Below are 18,793 nucleotides of genomic sequence, written 5' to 3'. Positions count from 1 at the left end.
ATGCCGATGCCTGCACCCGAAGCCGATGGACGAATCAGCTTGGGGTGCCGACATCACAGGATTCCTGGACAGATAAGTGTCCTTATATTAAAAGTCAGCAGCTACAGTATTTATTACAGGATTTAGTAGCAGATATGAGAGTAGCATAAGGGGAGTGGGGGGTGGGAGGGGCACTTGTACGAGCAGACAGACAGGGAGGGGAGGAGGACAGAGGAGCCACAGATACAGGAGAGCGGGCCTGCAGATGGCAGAGGAACATACTCTGACTACAGTGTCAGGTGATATCTATGTCAGCAGCACAGGACACTGGCTCTATGTCAGGAGTACAGGACACTGGCTCTATGTCAGGAGTACAGGACACTGGCTCTATGTCAGGAGCACGGGACACTGGCTCTATGTCAGGAGTACGGGACATTGGCTCTGTCAGGAGCATGGGACATTGGCTCCATGTCAGAAGCATGGGACACTGGCTCTATGTCCGGAGCACAGGACATTGGCTCTATGTCAGGAGTTAGGGACACTGGCTCTATGTCAGGAGTACAGGACACTATTTCTATGTCAGGAATACAGCACACTGGCTCTATGTCAGGAGCATAGGACATTGGCACTATGTCAGGAGTACAGGACATTGGCACTATGTCAGGAGTACAGGACATTGGCACTATGTCAGGAGTACAGGACATTGGCTCTATGTCAGGAGTACAGGACACTGGCTCTATGTCAGGAGTACAGGACACTGGCTCTATGTCAGGAGCATGGAACACTGGCTCTATGTCAGGAGCATGGAACATTGGCTCTATGTCAGGAGTACAGGACATTGGCTCTATGTCAGGAGTACAGGACATTGGCTCTATGTCAGGAGTACAGGACATTGGCTCTATGTCAGGAGTACAGGACACCGACTCTATGTCAGGAGCACGGGACACTGGCTCTATGTCAGGAGCACGGGACACCGATTCTATGTCAGGAGTACAGGACAACGACTTTATGTCAGGAGTACAGGACACCAGCTCTATGTCAGGAGTACGGGACACTGGCTCTATGTCAGGAGCACGGGACACTGGCTCTATGTCAGGAGCACGGGACACTGGCTCTATGTCAGGAGCACGGGACACTGGCTCTATGTCAGGAGCACGGGACACTGGCTCTATGTCAGGAGTACAGGACACTGGCTCTATGTCAGGAGTAAAGAACACTGGCTCTGTCAGGAGTACAGGACAACGACTTTATGTCAGGAGTACAGGACATTAGCCATATGTCAGGAGTACAGGACACTGACTCTATGTCAGGAGTACAGGACACTGACTCTATGTCAGGAGTACAGGACACTGACTCTATGTCAGGAGTACAGGACACTGACTCTATGTCAGGAGCATGGGACACTGGCTCTATGTCAGGAGCACAGGACATTGGCAGTTATGAAGGGGAAATGATAGTGAAGTACATGTGAAGGGAAGATGACAGTGAGATTTATGTCGGGGGATATAACACTCAGGTCTGTATGCGGAGGACTGAGGTCTACAGCCAGACAATATGACACAAGGGGCTGAATGAGGGGAGGAGGACACTGAGTATGTATGGAGGGAATCAGGAACTGCAATACATGTCAGGGAGACACTGGGGACCCCATATGAATGGGAATATCACACAGGTCTGAATGTTGGGTGACTATCACACTGGGGTGAATGCTAGATAAATATCACACTAGGGTGAATGCTGGGTAAATATCACACTAGGGTGAATGTTGGGTAAATATCACACTGGAGTGAATGTTGGGTAAATATCATACTGGGGGAAAGTTTTGTAAATATCATGCTGGAGTGAATGTTGGGTAAATATCACGCTGGGGGGAATGTTGGGTAAATATCACGCTGGGGGGAATGTTGGGTAAATATCACGCTGGGGGGAATGTTGGGTAAATATCACGCTGGGGGAATGTTGGGTAAATATCACGCTGGGGGGAATGTTGGGTAAATATCACACTGGGGTGAATGCTAGATAAATATCACACTAGGGTGAATGCTGGGTAAATATCACACTAGGGTGAATGTTGGGTAAATATCACACTGGAGTCAATGTTGGGTAAATATCATACTGGGGGAAAGTTTTGTAAATATCATGCTGGAGTGAATGTTGGGTAAATATCACGCTGGGGGGAATGTTGGGTAAATATCACGCTGGGGGGAATGTTGGGTAAATATCACGCTGGGGGGAATGTTGGGTAAATATCACGCTGGGGGGAATGTTGGGTAAATATCACGCTGGGGGGAATGTTGGGCAAATATCACGCTGGGGTGAATGTTGGGTAAATGATAGTGTTTTATTCCTGCGCTACCACTGGTGATCTATCAAATGTCAGGGGCTGCTGCTACTACCGGAATGGATCACACCGTATCCACTTAATATGAAACTAAAGATATGTTGGTATTGCGCTGTCCCTATATTAAATAACCCTCCGAGGGTGATAAGTATAATGCCTAATTACATAAATCAATAGTGTAATATAAAAATATATATCTATAAATGTTTACTGAATAGTATCAAAAAGTGCAAAGTGCTACATTAAACAAATGATATACAAATGATATTCTTGTATATCATTTGTTTATTATTAGGGTGGTTCACTTATATCACCTCTGGAGAGTGTTTACTTATTTGCACATTTATAAGACGCACTTGGCACTTTATGATCAATTCACTGTTTTGTGGCTTTGCACTCAATTGAAGCAGTTGTGTTTCTGTGGAGGTTTTCAATTGACTCTGTAGTGCGTTTACTTTTTTTTTTTTTTTTTTTTGCACTTTATCAAAATAGTCATTTTGTAACACTGGAGTGAATGTTGGGTAAATATCATACTGGGGGAAAGTTTTGTAAATATCACGCTGGGGTGAATGTTGGGTAAATATCACGCTGGGGTGAATGTTGGGTAAATATCACGCTGGCGTGAATGTTGGGTAAATATCACGCTGGGGTGTATGTCAGGTGTATATCACTCTGGAGTGTGTTCTGACATGTTCTAACCTGCACCCTCCTGGGTCGCAGAGCAGTTGGCTCGGTCTTTATGGAGTAGTAGAAGAAATAAGATGTGTGACAGGTACCTGGAGCAGCGGATTAACATCAAATTTTGTGTGAATATTGGTAAAAGTGCTAGTGAAAGGTTAGCTCTGTTATAGCAGGTTTATGGGGAAGAGTCCATGATGAAATCCAGTGGAGGGAGGGGAAGATAACACCACAAAGTACAGATACAAATGTGGACAGAGTGATCCCCTGTATACTAATGTCGGGGTTCATAGAACACAATACAACCACAACATTGTCACCGGAAAGTCTCAGAAATCGCCGCAACTCCGCATTCTCCACCACAACCCTCCTGTACACACATTCGTTATTTTACACTCCATTCTGGGATTTAAATGATCACGTCTCGTATGTCAGGTGAATATCACTCAGGGGTGAATGTCAGGAGAATATCATTTTGGGGTGAATGCCAGGAGAATATCACTTTGGAGTGACTGTGGGGGGTGAATATCACTCTGGGGTGAATGTCAGGAGAATATCACTCTGGAGTGACTGCGGGGGGGTGAATAGGGGAGAATATCACCCTGGGGTGAATGGCAGGTGACTATCACTCTGGGGTGAATGTCAGGTCAATATCACTCTGGGGTAAATGTCAGGAGAATATCACTCTGGAGTGACTGTGGGGGGTGAATGTCAAGAGAATATCACTCTGGAATGACTGTGGGGGTGAATATTACTCTGGGGTGAATGTCAAGAGAATATCACTCTGGAGTGACTGTGGGGGGTGAATATCACTCTGGGGTCAATGTCAGGTTAATATCACTCTGGGGTGAATGTCAGGAGAATATCACTCTGGAGTGACTGTAGGGGGCCAATATCAATCTGGGGTGAATGTCAGGTTAATATCACTCTGGGGTGAATGTCAAGAGAATATCACTCTGGAGTGACTGTGGAGGTGGATATCACTCTGGGGGTAAATTTCAGGAGAATATCACTCTGGAGTGACTGTGGGGGGTGAATGTCAGGTTAATATCACTCTGGGGTGAATGTCCGGAGAATATCACTCTGGAGTGACTGTGGGGGGTGAATATCACTCTGGGGTGAATGTCAAGAGAATATCACTCTGGATTGACTGTGGGGGAGAGGGGGTGAATATCACTCTGGGGTGAATGTCAGGTCAATGTCACTCTGGGATGAATGTCAGGAGAATATCATTCTGGAGTGACTGGGGGGGTGGATATCACTCTGGGGTGAATATCAGGAGAATATCACTCTGGAGTGACTGTGGGGGGGGGGGGGGGGTGAATATCACTCTGGGGTGAATATCAGGTTAATATCACTCTGGAGTGAATGGGGAAGAATATTACTTTGGGGTGACTGTGGGTTGTAAATATATCTCTAGGGTGAATGTCAGGAGAATATCACTGGGGGGTGAATATCACTCTGGGGTGAATGTCAGGAGAATATCACTCGGGGTGACTGTGGGGGGTGAATGGCAGGTTAATATCACTCTGGGGTGAATGTCAGGAGAATATCACTCTGGAGTGACTGTGGGGGTGAATATCACTCTGGGGTGAATGTCAGGTTAATATCACTCTGGGGTGAATATCACTCCGGCGTGACTGTGGGGGGTGAATATAACTCTAGGGTGAATGTCAGGAAAATATCACTCTGGGGTGTGAATGTGGGGGTGAATATCACTCTGGGGTGTGAATATCACTCCGGGGTGAACATCCCTGTGGGGTCTGAATGTGAGGTGAATATGAGCGTGGGGTGTGAATGTGAGGTGAACATGAGCGTGGGGTGTGAATGCGAGGTGAATATGAGTGTGGGGTGTAAATGTGAGGTGAATATGAGCGTGGGGTGTAAATGTGAGGTGAATATGAGCGTGGGGTGTGAATGTGAGGTGAATATGAGCGTGGGGTGTGAACGTGAGGTGAATATGAGCGTGGGGTGTGAACGTGAGGTGAATATGAGTGTGGGGTGTGAATGTGAGGTGAATATGCATGTGGGGTGTGAAGGTGAGGATGAATATGCATGTGGGGTGCGAATGTGAGGTGAATATGAGTGTGGGGTGTGAATGTGAGGTGAATATGAGTGTGGGGTGTGAATGTGAGGTGAATATGAGTGTGGGGTGTAAATGTGAGGTGAGAATGTGAGATGAATATGAGTGTGGGGTGAGAATGTGAGATGAATATGAGTGTGGGGTGAGAATGTGAGATGAATATGAGTGTGGAGTGTGAATGTGAGGTGAATATGAGTGTGGGGTGTAAATGTGAGGTGAATATGAGGTGATTATGAGTGTGGGTGTGAACGTGAGGTGAATGTGAGTGTGGGGTGTGAATGTGAGGTGATTATGAGAGTGGGGTGTGAATACGAGCGTGGGGTGTGAATGTGAGGTGAATATGAGTGTGGGGTGTGAATGTGAGGTGATTATGATTGTGGGGTGTGAATGTGAGTGTCGGTTGTGAATGTGAGGTGAATATGAGTGTGAGGTGTGAATGTGAGGTGATTATGAGTGTGGGGGTGAGGTGAATACGAGCGTGGGGTGTGAATGTGTGTGTGGGGTGTAAATGTGAGGTGAATGTGAGTGTGGGGTGATGTGAACCCAGGTGCAGTGTGGGTGAAGTGACCCCTCCCCTCCCCCCGGTGGATGTAATGAATGAACAGACAGTACACAGTGCCGGGTGTCATGATAGGTAATGAGGGTGTCAGTGATGTCATATGACCAGTGGTGACCCGCCGGGTGTCACTCCCACTCACTCAGCCAGGACTCCAGGCTCTCCCCTTCACTCTCCGCCATGTTGCCAGCGGAGGCCCCGCCCACGGCCAGTGCCAATCAGGAAGAGGTCTCCCAGGATCTCGCGAGAGGTGAGGAGGTCAGTGAGCGGAGAGTGATGGCGGCGTCCAGGGGCCGGTTGTTCGTACAGAGACTGAGGAGCGGCCTGCCCGGGTGTGTGGTAATATGGCGGTGGGAGTGCCCTGTACGGGGTGACTGAGTATTACAGAACGGGGGACATGGCTGAATGTCAGCCTGAGGACACGGGGTAGGAGAGCTGTCTGTGTATTGGAGGGAGAGGAGCCCTGTCAGGGTTGTATTGCGCTCTGTGTCCCCTCTATCACATGTTCCATGTCTCCTCACACAGTATGATCTCCTGATGACTCCGTAGACAGCTGACAGTCATTGTAAATGATCAGCTTGTAAAACAACCATTCAGTTTAACCACTTCAGCCCTGGAAGATTCCCCCCCCCCCCCTTAATGACCAGGCCATTTTTTGCGATTCAGCACGGTGTTAATTGCGCGGTCATGCGATTTTGTGCCCAAATAAAATTGATGTCCATTTTTCCCCCTAAAATAGAGCTTTCTTTTGGTGGTATTTGATCACCTCTGCAGTTTTTAGATTTTTGCAATATAAACAAAGACAATTTTGAAAATATATATCTATATATTTTGGACTTTTTTGCTATAATAAATAAAATAAAAAATGGTCTCCTGTTTAGGCTGATATATATACTACATAATTTTGTTTAAAAAGATTGCAATAAGTGTATATTGGTTTGCGCAAAAGTTATAGTGCCTTCAAAATAGGGGATAGATTGCAGAATTTGGATCCTTTTGACACTTTTTGGGACCAGTGACATTTTATACAGCTATTAGTGCTAAAAATAGTTACTGTATAAATGTCACTGGCAGGGAACACTAGGGGGTGATCAAGGGGTTACATGTGTTCCCTCACTGTGTGTTCTAACTGGGTGGGGGAGGGGGTGTGGCTGACAAGAAGTGGAGACAGATCATTGTCTCCTCTCCCTGACAAAACACACATCCCAGTTCTTGCTCTGTCACGAGCGATTGTGGGTGCCTGGCGGTCATCGCACCTGCTGGGCACGCGCATCTGCTCCGGGAACATACTGCAGGCACACTTAAAGAGGCGGCGTACGCCACGATGGCTTGCGCAGCTGTGCCAACCTGCCGCAGTATAACTGCGGTGGCCGGTTGGGAAGTGGTTAAAATAGATGAAATCTAAAACGTTTGTATGGATATTTAAAAAATTATACTTTTTTAAATTAAAATATTCACATTCTCACCTGTATACGAGCTGGGGGAGCAGAAGCAGCTGCAGCACACTGAGCTTCCCAGTGAATGGCTGTGCGGGGGAGGGGGGTTGTGTAAGGAGAAATCTGATTATTGGAGGAGAGCACACTGAATTCCCAGCACAGCTCGAGAACTGACCACGATGTGCCCCCCTGCTTAGTGTGGTCAGTTTTAAATAGGACAGCAGAGGGACTGGCAGGAACACCAGGGGTTTCACACAAAGGAAGCAATACAAAGACAAGCAGGTACTTTTTCACACAAGTTCGTGGTACAGCAGGCACATATCAAGAATATTATGTGTTGGGGTAACAAACACTTTAACTCTTCAATAAAACACAAAAGTCAATAAATCCAACTTAATTTAACATCAGCGAGTTGCAGTATAACGTTTTTCAGTCTTTTGAAGAGTAAGAAGACTGAGCCCTGTCTCTGAATAACTAACACTGACCATTGGAACATGGAAGAAGTGGAGAGGGTCTAGCCTAGGACTAAACTACCTAGACCTAAACAGGAGGGGTGGACAGAGGAAGAGCTCAGAATCACCCAATAAACAAGTTGTAATGCCCCAAAATTGCCATTAGATGTCAGCATACTACGGGAAAAAAAACAGCCCAATGCAGTTCAATACAACACAGGGAAACTTAAAAGCAGAGTTCCGCTCTAAGGCCTTCTCCGCAGCTCCTGATGATGAAACAGAGCTTTTGGGAAGGAGGGCGGCGAGCGGGTAACCGATTCTGCCACTTTCATTCCAGTCACCTTAGTGCCGGTTCACACAGGAGCGACTTGTGAGGCGACTTAGCTGCCTCACAAGTCGCGCTCCATTCTGTACTATGGAACCTTTCTAATAGGAGCGTCTCAAGTCCCTCCGACTTAGAAAAAGGTTCCTGTACTACAGGGCTCGACAAACCCCGGTCGCCAGGTCGCATTTGCGCCTAGATTTCGTGTCCTGGCGACTGGGGCAACGCTGCTGGGGTATCCTGTCTCTATTTGGACCCCGAACTCCGCCGCGCAATTCCATCGTGCCGCGCCGGCCAGTAATTGAGGCCGCGGCTTTGCGGCCTACTAAAATCTTTCGGTAGTCTGGCGCCATCTTGTGGTGGATGTAGAAATTACACCCTATTCCAATAATGATAATTCCTAATGGAGTGAAGCTCCCTGACTGTTTTTCACTGCCCGCCCATTTCCTTCCCCTAATTAAAATAATTTTTTTTACTTTTTACAAAAAAAAAATAATAATAATAATTATATATAATTTAATTATTATTATTTTTTTTTTGTAAAAAGTAAAAAAAATTATTTTAATTAAGGGAAAAAAAAAAATATTATTTGTAATCCTCCCTGCTTGACCCCTTTCACAAGGGCTGTCTGATCAGGTTCACCTGTCAGTTTTTCAGGCGGACCTGATCTAACCCTTAGCGGGGATATGACGTTAAGAAGCGGGAACATGGCGGAAATAAAAGTCACATTCTTTTGTTAACCACTTCGTGCCCGCGCTATAGACAAAAGATGTCTACAGCACGGACACCAATTGCCGGGAGGGCGTCCCTGGACATCCTCCTGTTTAACTTCCCCTCTGAACGCCGCCATGGGCGCACATCGGGGAAGTTCTGTGTTGGCCGTGTCCCTTGGATACAGCAAATCACAGATCATGCTAAATGGCCAATCACAACGGCCATTTAGCACTCAAGCGGTGTGTCCAATGAGAGGTGATCTCATATGTGGGGGGCTGGAGGCTATCTTCCCCTCACTTGTCTCCATGTCAGGCCAGGGACAGGTCCAGATCGCCGTCACGGACCTGGCTCCTAACTTTTTTAGCTGGCTCCCAGATTCCAAACAAATTTGTCAACCCCTGCTGTACTATTTTTGGGGCGACTTGCATTGACTTCTATACAGAAGTCGTTGTGCAAGTCGCGTCGCCCCTGTGTGAACCGGCACTTAGGCAATCGGAAGTGGAGTTCACCTCCCCCCTCCAGAAGTCTTCTGGGACACATGACAGGTCCTAGAAGACTTTGGGACCAATCAGAGCTTTAAAGGAGTTGTAAACCCTCCTGCATTCTATACATTAACCACTTGCCGACCGGCTCACGCCGATATACATTGGCAGAATGGCACGGACAGGCATATTAACGTACCTGTACGTTGTCTTTTAAAACTAAGCATTTTTGGGGGGGGGGGGGCGCTGCCAGCTCAGTGAGTATGATTGTGGGTCCCTCAGACTCTGTCTGCAGGGATACCCGCAATCATCTCTCTGGAGGGGAATAATGGGGAGATGCTGATGTAAACAAGCATTTCTCCATTCTTCCTAGTGACAGGACACTGATCACAGCTCCCTGTGCTCGGGAGCGGTGATCAGTGTCGTGACACATATAGCCCCTACCGTTAATAAACATCCCTAGGACACATTTGCCCTCCACAGTTAGAATCACTCCCTAGGACACACTTAACCCCTTCAACGCCCCCTCCTGATTTACTTCTTTACTGCCATTTCCATTTACACAGTAATCAATGCATTTTTAATAGCTTTGATCGCTGTATAAACGTAAATGGTCCCAAAATAGCAACAAAAGTGTTTGCTGTGTCGGCCATAATGTCACAGTCACGATAAAGATCACTGCCATTACTAGTAAAAAAAAATAATAACAAAATGCCATAAAATTATACACTAACTTTTGCGCAAACCAATAAACGCTTATTGCGATATATATAATTTTTTTTTTACCAAAAATATGTAGAAGAATAGGTATCTGCTTAAACTGAGGGAAAAAATAATTTTTTTATATATTTTTTGGGGATATTCCTTATAGCAAAAAGTAAAAAATATTGCATCAAATGCCACCAAAAGAAATCTCTATTTGTGTGGGGAAAAAAAGGACGTAAATTATGTTTGGGAGCCATGCCGCACAATCATCAGGTAAAGCGACGCAGTGCGCAAAAATTGCTCTGGTCTTCGGCCAGACAAATGGTTAAAAGGCTGAAGTGGTTAAGGTGAAAAACCTGTTCTGCAACCCCCCCCCCCCCCTCTTTTTTTTACCTTAGCCCGATCGTTCCAGCAATGGGGATGAGCCCAGCAGCTGTCTCGGGTCCTCATTGGATAGATTGATAACAACGGATCAGGTAAGTATGACCTGTTTGTTATTTAAAAAAAAAAAAATGTTATACTTGACTGCTCCGTGTAATGGTTTTGCACAGTTCAACCCAGATACTCCTCTTCTCGGGTCCCTGGTCAGAGCTCCCGCCCAGTGCCCCCACAGCAAGCAGCTTGCTATGGGGCAGCTGAGCCACAGCTCTGTATGTCCATTCAGACACAGAGCTGCGGCTCTGTCTCTCCCACCCCCTCTCTCCTCTTCTCTCCCACCCCCCCTCACAGGTAGGATAGTGGATCCCCAGATATATGGCAGAGGGGGTGGTACATTCCAGTGGCTGTGGAGAAGATTGGGCTTTCCACCAAAAAGTGAACAGTCAGCTTGACAAGTACACACTCCTCGATTCTGACTGTGTGGTTAATATGACACTCCTGGTGTGTGCTGCCATGTGGCATGTTGGTGGCAGCGAAAAGTTTAAAACGTACTTGTCCTACAGCTCATTGGTTACAAAGAATGTTGTTGTCCGTGCCCCCATTGGCAGGCCTGTATTCACCACAGTGGACCAGTGCTGAAGTTAGCAAAAAGCTTTGAAATATGCTGTTTGCTTGGCAATCTCTGGGTATCTGGTTTACTGATATCTAGGGTTCTGTTAGGAAGGTTTTCGTTTCGCTTACTGCCATGGCGACCACGGTTTCAACAGACAGGAAGTGGGGCAAAACTTGCAACAATAAAACAGTGGGGGTTATATACTAAAGGCAAATCCACTTTGCACTGCAAGTGCACTGAAATTGCAAATTGCAGTTACTGTAGATCTGAGGGGGACATGCAAGGAAAATAAAAAACAGTATATTAGCTTGCACATGATTGGATGATAAAATAAGCAGAGCTTCCCCTCATTTCAGATCTACAGCGACTGCACTTCCAAGTGCATTTGTGTGGTGCAGAGTGGATTTGCCTTTAGTAAATGAACCTCAGAGAGCAATACAAATCTGACTGGTTCTAGGCTTTTCCTGATCAACTCATAAAAAGTATTTTTATTGTCTGTGTTGCTGTAATTTTTTTTTCACAAGTAAACGCACAAAATATATCCTCCACATCTGATGCTTGTAAGTGTTTTCTATTGTTGTATCACCTGCTGCAGCTCTGTTCTATCCGCTGCATTACTAGGGACCCAGGAATGATGCAGTGCCCATCCTAATAAACCAAGTTCATGTCGAGGGACAAGGACACCCAACATAATGTACGTATCAGATGCTGGAGATTCTGCCAGCGAGTTTACACTGCAAGAGAGTAAAGGTTTGGGGGAAAGCAGCGGGACAGGTAAGTGTGTATATTTGGCGGGTAAAACAAGTATTGAACACGTCACCATTTTTTTCGAGGCAAATATATTTCTATGTGCTTTTGACTTGAAATGTTTATCACATGTCCGTAACAACCCATGTAATCCAAACATACAAAGAAACCAAAACCAATAAGTTCAGAGTTAAGTTATGTGTAATAAAATGGAATGACACAGGAAAAAGTATTTAACATATGAAGAAAGGGAGGTACAAAAAGGCATGGAAAGCCATCTGAAATCTGTCAGTAATTAGAAAGCAATCCTGTCCTTTGTCAGTGCAAATTAATATCAGCTGGTTCAGTCTCATCTGAGGCCTATAAAAAGGTGTCTCATTACCAAGGTGTCACACAAACCTCTCATGATGCGTAAAAGCAAAGCACTCGCTAGAGACCATTGCAACCTTATTGTTGCAAAACAGATGGCATTGGTTACAGAAGCATTTCTAAACTTCTGAATGTTCCAGTGAGCACTGTTGGGGCCATAATCGGGAAGTGGAAAGAACATAATTTCACCATAAACCGTGGTTATGGTTATCAGAAGAGTTATCCAAGAGCCAAGGATCACTTGTGGAAAGCTTCAGAAAGACCTGGAATTAGCAGGTACAATTTTTTCAAGGGAAGCAATAAGTAAGTCAACCCGCCATATCCTGTATGTAAGCTCACTATGCAAGACTCCATTGCTGAAGAAAAGGCATGTTTAAGCAGATTTAAAGTTTGCTGCACAACATTTAGACAAGCCTGTGAAATACTGGGAGAATATAGTCTGGTCAGATGAGATCAAAATTCAACTCTTTGGATGCCATAATACACACCATGTTTGGAGGTCAAATGGCACTGCACATCACCTCCATACCAGCCGTGAAGTTTGGAGGTGGGAACATCCTGGTGTGGGGATGTTGTTCAGCATACGGTACTGGCAAACTTCATGTCGTTTAAAGGAAGGATGAATGGAAAAATGTACCAAGGCCTTCTTGATAAAAATCTGCCATCTACCAGGATGATGAAATTAAGGTGGACATTTCAGCAAGACAATGATCCCAAACACAAAGCCAAGGGAAATAAAGCTGCTAGAATGGCCCAGCCAATCACCTGACTTTAATCCAATAGCAAATCTATGGAAAAAACTAAAGATCAGAGTTCATAGAAGAGGCCCACAGAACCTTCAAGATTTGAAGACTGTGTAGAAGAATGGGCCAAAATCACACCTGCACAATGCATGCGACTAGTTTCTCTATACAGGATGTGCCTTGAAGCCATCATTACCAACAAAGGATTTTGTACAAAGTATTAAATATATTTCAGTCGGAGTGTTCAATACATTTTCCTTGTGTCATTCCATTTTATTACACTTAACTTCATTTCTGAACTTATTTGTTTTGGTGTCTTTGTATGGATTGCATGGGTTGTTATCGACAACCCATGCAAGGTGAAAATTGAATGTCAATAGCACGTAGAAATATATTTACCTAGAAAAATGATGTGTTCAGTACTTATTTTACCCATTGTATAGCCTTTTGCTAGGTCGTCTTTTGTAAGGAGTGACAGTCTCTCTCTTTAACCCCTTCCCACCCGCCGGCCGCCAAATGACGGCTGGGCGGCGCGGCTCCTGTTGTAGGTGGAATAATATGAAGGCCCTCCAGAACAAACACTCTCGCGCACCTAGATTAAGGCTTACCTGTGGGTCCAAGAAATATCTCCTTCATATTATTCCACCCTGAAGACAGCCACCGCTGTCTACGGTGCATGCGCCGTAGACAGTGGCACGCAGGCGCACTGGGTAAGCCGCAGATTGCGGCTATATGGCGGGAGTGACGTCATCGCTGCTCCGGCGAATCACAGTGCTGGAGCAGCGAGACCCACCAAGAAGATGGATGCTCGGAACTACAGGGGACAGCGGTGACTTCGCTGGCTCCTGTGTCAGGTAAATGACACATAATGGACTACTATGCGATGCATAGTAGTCCATTATGCTTTACCTTTGCAGGGAATGAAAGAGGAAGTAAACTCGTCAGGGTTTACTTCCTCTTTAACTGCACATTATCTGGACAGAATGCTTGGGGAGATAGGGATGATAGCTTGGGGGGCTGCAAACTCTGCAGGGCTCCAACACACTCGCTGCTATTCCAACCCTTCACATATTTCCACATAAACTTCCCTCCTGGCATTAAACTTTGCCAGGTATTGTGCTCAGCTTACCACCCCAAACTGATGTTCCTCCCTCGGCTCACCTCTCTCCCTGCATGTCCTGTGAGCAGAATAGCTGTGCTCCTCCTCTGGGTTCTCATCATATGGCACTGAAGATAGGAGGGGGGGATTCAGCGGGACACACAGAGCAAGTATGCAGGAGACTGGGAGGGGATGAGGAGAAAGAAAATCAGGAGGGGCCGGCGGGGAGGAGCGCATCATGAGAGGTCTGACTAAATACAATCTCTTGGCAGCAGGGACCTGATCTACCCCTCGGTTAGCTGTGATTGACAAGTAGATCCAAGCAGAAGCTGTCATAGAGCCCTCTACTGGCAATGCCTGAATGGTCAGGTGTGTGGCACTTACTATTGCGAGCTGTGTCGGCCGCTGCTGGTGTAGCGCCTGCCACACAGCTCACATACTTCAAAGTCTTGCAGGACACGGCTGCTAACGGGAACTGAGCTCCTGTTGTGGAAAAAGTACAGGAACTTCGTTCCCATGCGTTCCCGCAGGACTTGAGCCCTGTAAACACCCCTGTCAGTGTTAAATGATTTGTCTCAGACTTATTGGGCAGATCACCAGATGAAAATAAAATAAAGCAAGCTCAAACAAGGAAACAAATGCAGCCAACACATCTAAGATTTGGTAACGTGCAGTATAATAAATGCTTGCTTTTGGGTTTTATACCGATTTTAAGATTTAAAAAAAAAGAATGTATGTGGAAAGAATGAGGCATTTGATTGCTGAACATGATCTGCTGTCTTTCTACAGGCTGATTCCTGTGCGGTGGAGTAGATACAGCCCTGCGTACCTAGATCCTGTCACAGATAAGGAGAAGTACCAACGCCCTTTCGAAGAATTAAGTAAAGAAGAAAAGGAGGAATGGAATTTAAAAACTGTCAGTCCAATTAAAGCATGTCCACCCAATCTGACCAGCTCTCTCTTCTATGACGAAACCGTAAGGTATTTATTCAAAATGATCAAAAAAAGCCACGCAATGGAAAAACGTATTAATCATATATAAACAAGCATGTTTCAGGGCTTTTTTTAAAAATTTTGGTGTGCTCTTTTATCCAAAAGTAAAGTTCCTTCCATACATCATGATCTTCCCACACAGGCTTTAGCATCACATAGGATACAACATAAAACTTTATCCTTGTGATTATATTGGTCTTTACAGACCTGCCATCTGTTTCAGCACAGACACACACCACTTCATCTTGCAGACCTCAGCCTGGTCAAGTTGCTTTATTTTGGAAGCTACAGATACACGCTTCTTCTGCAGCCTTTTGACCCCGAGGGTCCTTTCTAATTTCAGCACACATACTAAGTGCTGTGCACACCTGTACAGTCAGTGTAAAACCATGGTCTTGGGTGGAGGCATCATCCGATTCCTGCCCAATACTCTACAAAGCCTCCAGGATTTACCAGTTCTGGAGAAGAATTCCAAAGCCAGTTTTCTCCTCAAGAAACAAGCATCCTGGAGCCCCTCAAACTGCATGGCCCTGTCTTGTCACACAAATCTAATTACAGTCACCGTTCTCGTTTTTTGAAGCACCAAATGATCATGATGAGAGTAGACACCCAATGCTGCCCTCATGTGACATCATACTTTACATAATTACAGGACCCAATGTGCTTTTCTTGTGCAATTCTCTACCAGGTCCTGTTGTTGAGAGCTTGTCTGACCCTTTCTGTTTCTCAGTTGGTCTGTAACTATTATGGGAGGCCTTGTGAGACCATAGAGAGGTATAGGATACAGCATAGTCGCTGTTGAATACATCAGTGATCCAATATATTTCATTGATATGTTCCATTATGCCCAGGTGCATTTCCAACCTTTTCATTTTCTGTTTGAAATTTAGTTGCATGTTTTATCTTTGTTTCATTCACCCTTCCATTTTCTCCCATTTGGTAAGGCATTTCATAAAACGGGTATTGCCCATAGCAACTAATCACATTCCAGCTATTGTGGTTTTCATATTGTCTTATAAAGGGCTCAGTTTACGAAAGGAGATTGCATGCCATATTTGGGTCATGTGACACATTATTTCCAAATATCAGATGCAATACTGAAAATGTCAATTCACTATTACTTTATGCAGTATTTACAAAGCTTGGTTTGTTAGTCAATTCACTAAAATAAAAAAAAATGCATGTGTTAAGTAGTGGTCCAGGCATGCGATATTTAACCTCTTCATATCCAGGCCAATTCTGACACTTCACTCCTACATGTAAAAATCGACACTTTGTTTGCTAGAAAACTATAAACTCTAAAACTTATATATATAATTTTTTTTTTTAGCAGAGGCCCTATAGAATAAAATGGTGGGTGTTGCAATTTTTCATGTCACACGGTATTTGCTCAGGTTTTTCCAAATGCTTTTTTTTTTATTTATTTTTAATAATACACTTTAACCCGTAGCCGACCAACCGCCGCAGTACTGCAGCAGCATGGCTCAGCTGCTTGAATCGCCATTATGCTACGTTGGTAAAATAAATGGCTGGAGGTGCGTGTACGACAACCCCCCCCCCCCCCCCCCTCGCTCCCCTAGCTGATGCGAGTGCCCGGCGGTGGTCGCTCACCGAACCGGGAGCTGTGTGCGTAAACACACCGTTTCCATTTCTCTGAGCAGTGAACTGACAGATCATCTGTTCATACATGAACAGTGATCTGTTAGTTTCCCTGCACAGTCCCATCCCCCCTTCAGTTAGAACGCTTCCTAGGATACATATTAACCCCTTCACTGGCAGTGACATTTTTACAGCAATCAATGCAATTTTAATCGCGCTCATCGCTGTATGGTCCCAAAAATGGGTCAAAATTGTCCGACGTGTCCACCATAATGTCGCAGTCATGATAAAAAAATCGCTGATCGCTGCCATTACTAGTAAATAAAAATGATATCTCCTATTTTGTAGACGCAATAACTTTTGCGCAAACAAATCAATATATGCTTATTGCTAATTTTTTTTATTGTTTTTCACAAAAATATGTAGAAGAATACGTATCGGCCTAGGAGGAGGAAAATCGTTTTTTTTTTTATATATATATTTGTGGGGGGGTTTTATTATAGCAAAATGTAAAAAAAAAAATAGGGTATAGTTTTATGGCTTTTTTTATTTTATTTTTTGTGGCAGACACATCGGACATTTTTGACACATTTTTGGGACCATTGTCATTTATACAGCAATCGGTGCTATACAAATGCACTGATTCCTGTGTAAATGACACTGGCAGTGAATGGGGTTAACCACTAGTGTAGGGGTTGAGGGAGCGCTAGGAAGTGTTTCTAACTGTGGGGGGGGGCGTGGCTGTGTGTGACATGTCACTGATCTCTGCTCCAATCACAAGGACAGAGATCAGTGACACTGTCACTAGGCAGAACCGGGAGATGCTTGTTTACATTAGTATCTCCCCGTTCTTCCTTCCCCGTGAGGTGATCACTGGTATCCCCGCTGTGATCAAGTCCGCGAGACCCGCTATCGGACTCACGGAGGTCCCGACCGGTGCACACACGATGGCACGGCGGCAAATTTAAAGGGTCGTACCTGAACGCACATTTGCCTGTCCGACCGTATATTGGCATGCGCCAGTCGGCATGTGGTTAATGAATAAAAAACCCCCCAGTATTTGCCCACGTAATTTTTATATAATGTTAAGGCCTGTTTCACACAGGAAACATCTGGTTTGGCAGACTCTGCTTGCTCAGCGTTGATCTCCGCTGAGCAGGCAGATGACAGATGCCTCTCTGCTTAAGCCCCATACACATTAGCAGATTTTCTGCTGATTTTTGTCTTCAGATTTACCAAAACCATGTAGTGCAGGGGCCTGCCTGATTGCATACAAATTGAAACTCCTAAGGTTTGACCTCATATTATATGGTTTTGGTAAATCTGAATGAAAAAATCAGCAGAAATAGTGTGTATGGGGCTGTCAGGGCCCCTCTGTCCCCAGTTTTCATCCGATCTAATCCACCAGACAGGTGGAAAATAGGGTCTCCATCCGTCTGGATTTGGCAGACTGGATTGGACAGCGGCAGATGTCAGCGGATATGTAACCGTTGGCATCTGTCGCTCCATAGAGGTGAATGGAGTGTCCAATCGGGTCCTCCTGAAAAAATGGACAGGCAGACCTGATCGGACAGCATATGTGAAAGGGGCCTAAAGGTGATGCTACACCGAGTAAATAGATGCATAACACGTTGTGCTTTAAAATTGCATCTGCCCATGCAATGCTTTAAACACCTTTTACAGGTTACCCGTTTAGAGTTGGAGAGGAGGTTTACTGCTAGAATTATTGCTCTCTGATAATCGTGACAATACCTCAAAAGTGTTGCGTGATCAGTTTACACATGCGCGCAGCCGTAACTTATGCATTTGCGCGTAAGCATGCGGGTGCATTCAATTTTTTTTTATTATTATTTTATACAAAAGTGATTTTAGTGGCCACCCACAGAAGTGATTGAGTGATTATTTACGCAAAACTGAATCACCGGCTGAAAAATTCCATACCAGGATGATGCCTTTAGGTGCAGGCATCATCCCAATATAACAACATCAACCCAAGGATGTCCTATGGGCTGGAAGTAGTTGGTGAAATGTGTGAAATTTCAGCAGGTTATTAAGGAGACGGCACCCGCTGGAATCCTTAACCAGGGACTCCTCTGCTGTCAGTGGAAGTCCCCGCTGACGATAGAAATTTCATTTTTTTTTTTTTTGGCCCCCACACCAAACAAAAATTGGCATGAGGTCCCCCCTCAAAATCCATATATAGTGTAGGGGATCAGAGGGGCGAAGAGCTGGCTCAGAGGCAGTCCAGTAAAAGTGGCTTTTATTCAGAAAAACAGAAAAACAACATTAAGACCAGACAGACTTGTCTTTTCATACGGATGTGCACACAGGTACAGCTCAAAGTTCATCAGCCCACAGGCTTACAGGTAACAGTTCATGGCTCCAAACAGAGCTACAGTCTTTTTGTGGTTTAAGCTCACCCAGCAGGTACACCTTCCAGCAATGGACATTTCCACACAGCGTGCTGCTCTCCCTCTCTCCCTCCTGACACTTTCAGCACACCT

General features: G+C 45.2%; 2 protein-coding genes across 5 annotated transcripts in view; one reads left to right on the top strand and one right to left on the bottom strand.

Annotated features, from left to right (window-relative positions):
• GGA3 (golgi associated, gamma adaptin ear containing, ARF binding protein 3) overlaps nt 1-18,793 on the bottom strand; it is a 198,585-nt gene that overhangs the window by 107,919 nt on the left and 71,873 nt on the right. For 2 of the 4 annotated variants that reach the window (XM_077459649.1, XM_077459652.1), the window contains exon 1: nt 5,780-5,843. The exons of the other annotated variants lie outside the window; for them this stretch is intronic. In XM_077459649.1, coding sequence (XP_077315775.1) covers nt 5,780-5,819 — 40 coding nt within the window. In that variant the 5' untranslated portion in view covers nt 5,820-5,843. Of the gene's footprint in view, nt 1-5,779; nt 5,844-18,793 lie in introns of those variants that run through there. 4 annotated transcript variants of the gene reach the window in all.
• Nucleotides 5,803-18,793, top strand: part of MRPS7 (mitochondrial ribosomal protein S7) — a 29,143-nt gene continuing 16,152 nt past the window's right edge. The window contains exons 1-2 of the mRNA XM_077459655.1: nt 5,803-5,969; nt 14,487-14,678. Coding sequence (XP_077315781.1) covers nt 5,818-5,969; nt 14,487-14,678 — 344 coding nt within the window. The 5' untranslated portion in view covers nt 5,803-5,817. The remainder of the gene's footprint in view (nt 5,970-14,486; nt 14,679-18,793) is intronic.

The sequence above is a fragment of the Lithobates pipiens genome, unplaced genomic scaffold, assembly GCF_037356315.1.
Source record: "Lithobates pipiens isolate NorthernLeopardFrog02 unplaced genomic scaffold, aLitPip1_a1.2 Scaffold_28, whole genome shotgun sequence".
Lineage (NCBI taxonomy): Eukaryota > Metazoa > Chordata > Amphibia > Anura > Ranidae > Lithobates > Lithobates pipiens.
The sequence above is the reverse complement of the archived record's forward strand: the minus strand, read 5'-3'. Positions and strand labels throughout refer to the sequence as shown.